At 68.7% G+C, this 2301-nt stretch overlaps 1 protein-coding gene across 1 annotated transcript in view; it reads right to left on the bottom strand.

Moving 5' to 3' along the window:
• FLT4 (fms related receptor tyrosine kinase 4) overlaps positions 1-2301 on the bottom strand; it is a 24681-nt gene that overhangs the window by 8973 nt on the left and 13407 nt on the right. The window contains exons 13-18 of the mRNA XM_027771445.1: positions 2133-2241; positions 985-1347; positions 737-883; positions 528-659; positions 334-440; positions 18-145 (exon numbers count right to left, since the gene is read on the bottom strand). Coding sequence (XP_027627246.1) covers positions 18-145; positions 334-440; positions 528-659; positions 737-883; positions 985-1347; positions 2133-2241 — 986 coding nt within the window. The remainder of the gene's footprint in view (positions 1-17; positions 146-333; positions 441-527; positions 660-736; positions 884-984; positions 1348-2132; positions 2242-2301) is intronic.

Genomic DNA, 2301 nt, shown 5'->3' with positions numbered 1-2301 from the left:
TGGTCGCCCCGACGTGCACCCGCTCCCGGGGGTACACCCACTGGCTGGCGTCATAGGACAGGTGCTGGCACTGCTCCTCCAGCGGCACCTCCCCCGGGGCCACGATGATGGACAGGTAGTCCGCCTTGACGTCCGCGCGGGCTGGCTGCGGGCGGGTGGGGACGGCTCGCTCAGTGCCACACGCTGTGCCTTGGCTATGCTCTGCCCGGCTGTCAGCCCAGGGGGACAGAAAGATGGACACCTCTGCTCCTGCTGGAGCCCTGAGTGGGCGGCGAGATTCCGGGGAGACCATGCAGCACGTGGAGGCCGGGGCGGGGCAGGGCGGGCGCTCACCCTTCTCAGGTTGCAAAAGACGAGCAGGAGGAGAACCCAGAAGAAGACTGCGACGACCCCGGTGCCCACGAGGATCACCATCTCCAAGCTGCCCGCGTCCTCGGAGCCTGAGCGGTTAGAAGGCCGGGGGTAGGCATGAGCCGGTGCAGCCAGAGGGCACCAGCGGGGGCGGCGGGCGAGGGCGCGGGGCCGACCTCCCGAGGCCACGCTGGCGGAGGAGTTGACGCAGCCCTTGGCGTTGCACACGCTGCACAGGTAGCGCCCCGCGTCCTCCTCGCGCACACGCTGGATGCTCAGCTTCTGGTTGGAGTCCGCCAGGTCGATTCCTGCGGGGTGGGGACCTCAGTCGCCGGGTCTGGGAGCAGCCTCCAGGCCACCCTGTTCCCAGCCCCGCCCCTCCTACCAGACTCCTCCTGCAGCAGCCTCTCATCCTTGTACCACACGATGCTGGGCACCGGGGCCCCTGCCACCGCACACCGCATCTCCAGCGAGTCGCTCACGTTCACCAGGAGGTCCGTCAAGTTCTGCATGAGCCGGGGCGCCTCCAGGGCTGGGGCGGGCGGACAGGGGTTGAACGGGCTGTGGAGCAGAGCCGGCCTGGGGCTGAGGCGAGGGTACAGACGGCGGGGCGCGGGCGCTCGGGAGCCTCACCCTGCACGGACAGGTACTTCTTGTGGCAGTGCTTGTCCTGGCTACGCCGGTCCTGAACCTCACACACGTAGTCGCCCTCGTCCTCGGGCGCCACGCGGGGGATGCTCAGGCTGAGCGTGGCATGGCGTGTCCCAGGCGCTGCCTCCTCCAGGCTGGCGTCCAGCGGTGTGGCGAAGAGGTGCACGTTCTTGCAGTCAAGCAGCAGGGGGTCCCCATGCGCGTCGTGCAGTGTGGACAGGTTGAGGCGGTACCAGCGTGGGTGCTCGTACTTGTAGGTGTCCGCGCTGCAGCTCAGGCGCACGGCCTGGCCCTCCAGGGGCTCCTCCGAGGGCTCGGATTTGATGCTGAAGCCATCGGGGATGGCTGGGAAGGTGGAGGGACCTGTGACAGTGCCGCCCCCTGGCCCCCGCCCGCTCTGCTCCTCGGCCTTCGGAAGCAGCCAGCTCTCCACCAGCCGTGTTCACCCCTGTCCGGCCGGGACGCCCCAGGGCCTGGGGGGGCCTGCTCTGCAGTCAGCTCCAGGCTCCTGCCTCTCCTCCTGCTCTCTCTCGGACAAGCCCCTCGCCCAGGGCCACCAGGGAGTTCCTTGTCACAGACCTAGTGGGGACTGACCGTCCTCTACCATGCTGACCGCGGTCAGGCCTGGCCTCTCCAGGCGCAGCTGCTTCACAGTGCGTGCCGGCCTGTGTCGCTCCCACTTCCTGTTGCCCTGAGCACCTCATGCCAGACCCGCGTGGGCTCTCCCTCCGCCCCGCCAGGTGCTCTAGGGCTCCCTCTCTCTGGGGTTGTCTCTGTCTACACCCCTGGGCTCAGCGACTGCCCGCTCCTGGGCTTCTCCGCCCGCATTTGATCTCAGGAAACCATGGACCTCTCCCCAGAGCAAACCGCATGTGAGCAGAGGGGCCGGGCTGGGAGGGAGGCCGGAGGTCAGACCTGCGGCGCTGCAGGGGCAGAGAGCACCCCTAGGCTGGTCCATCCCGTGACCCCCACACCCAGACCCTATGCCCATGACCCCGTCTAACCCTCCCACCCCGGCCAGGGCCCAGACAGCTCGGGTAGGTGCCCGTGTCGCCAGGCGCGCGTGCATGGTGGGCTCCTACTGCTCCCGGCTGCCCGACGGAGGGCCCGGGGCGCGTGCGCTCACTCACTGGTAACGTAGAAGTACACGAGCCGCTCGTCCCCGCCCGCCTTGTTGAAGACCACGCACTTGTACATGACAGACACGCTGGCCTCGCGGATCACCAGCTTGCTCACCGTCTGGACAGAGCACAGGCATGGGGACCACCTCCCACCCGCCCCTCCGACTGGAGGCACTCA

The sequence above is a fragment of the Tupaia chinensis genome, unplaced genomic scaffold (assembly GCF_000334495.1).
Source record: "Tupaia chinensis unplaced genomic scaffold, TupChi_1.0 Scaffold000214_1, whole genome shotgun sequence".
NCBI lineage: Eukaryota > Metazoa > Chordata > Mammalia > Scandentia > Tupaiidae > Tupaia > Tupaia belangeri.
This window is presented reverse-complemented; position numbering and strand designations above follow the sequence as displayed.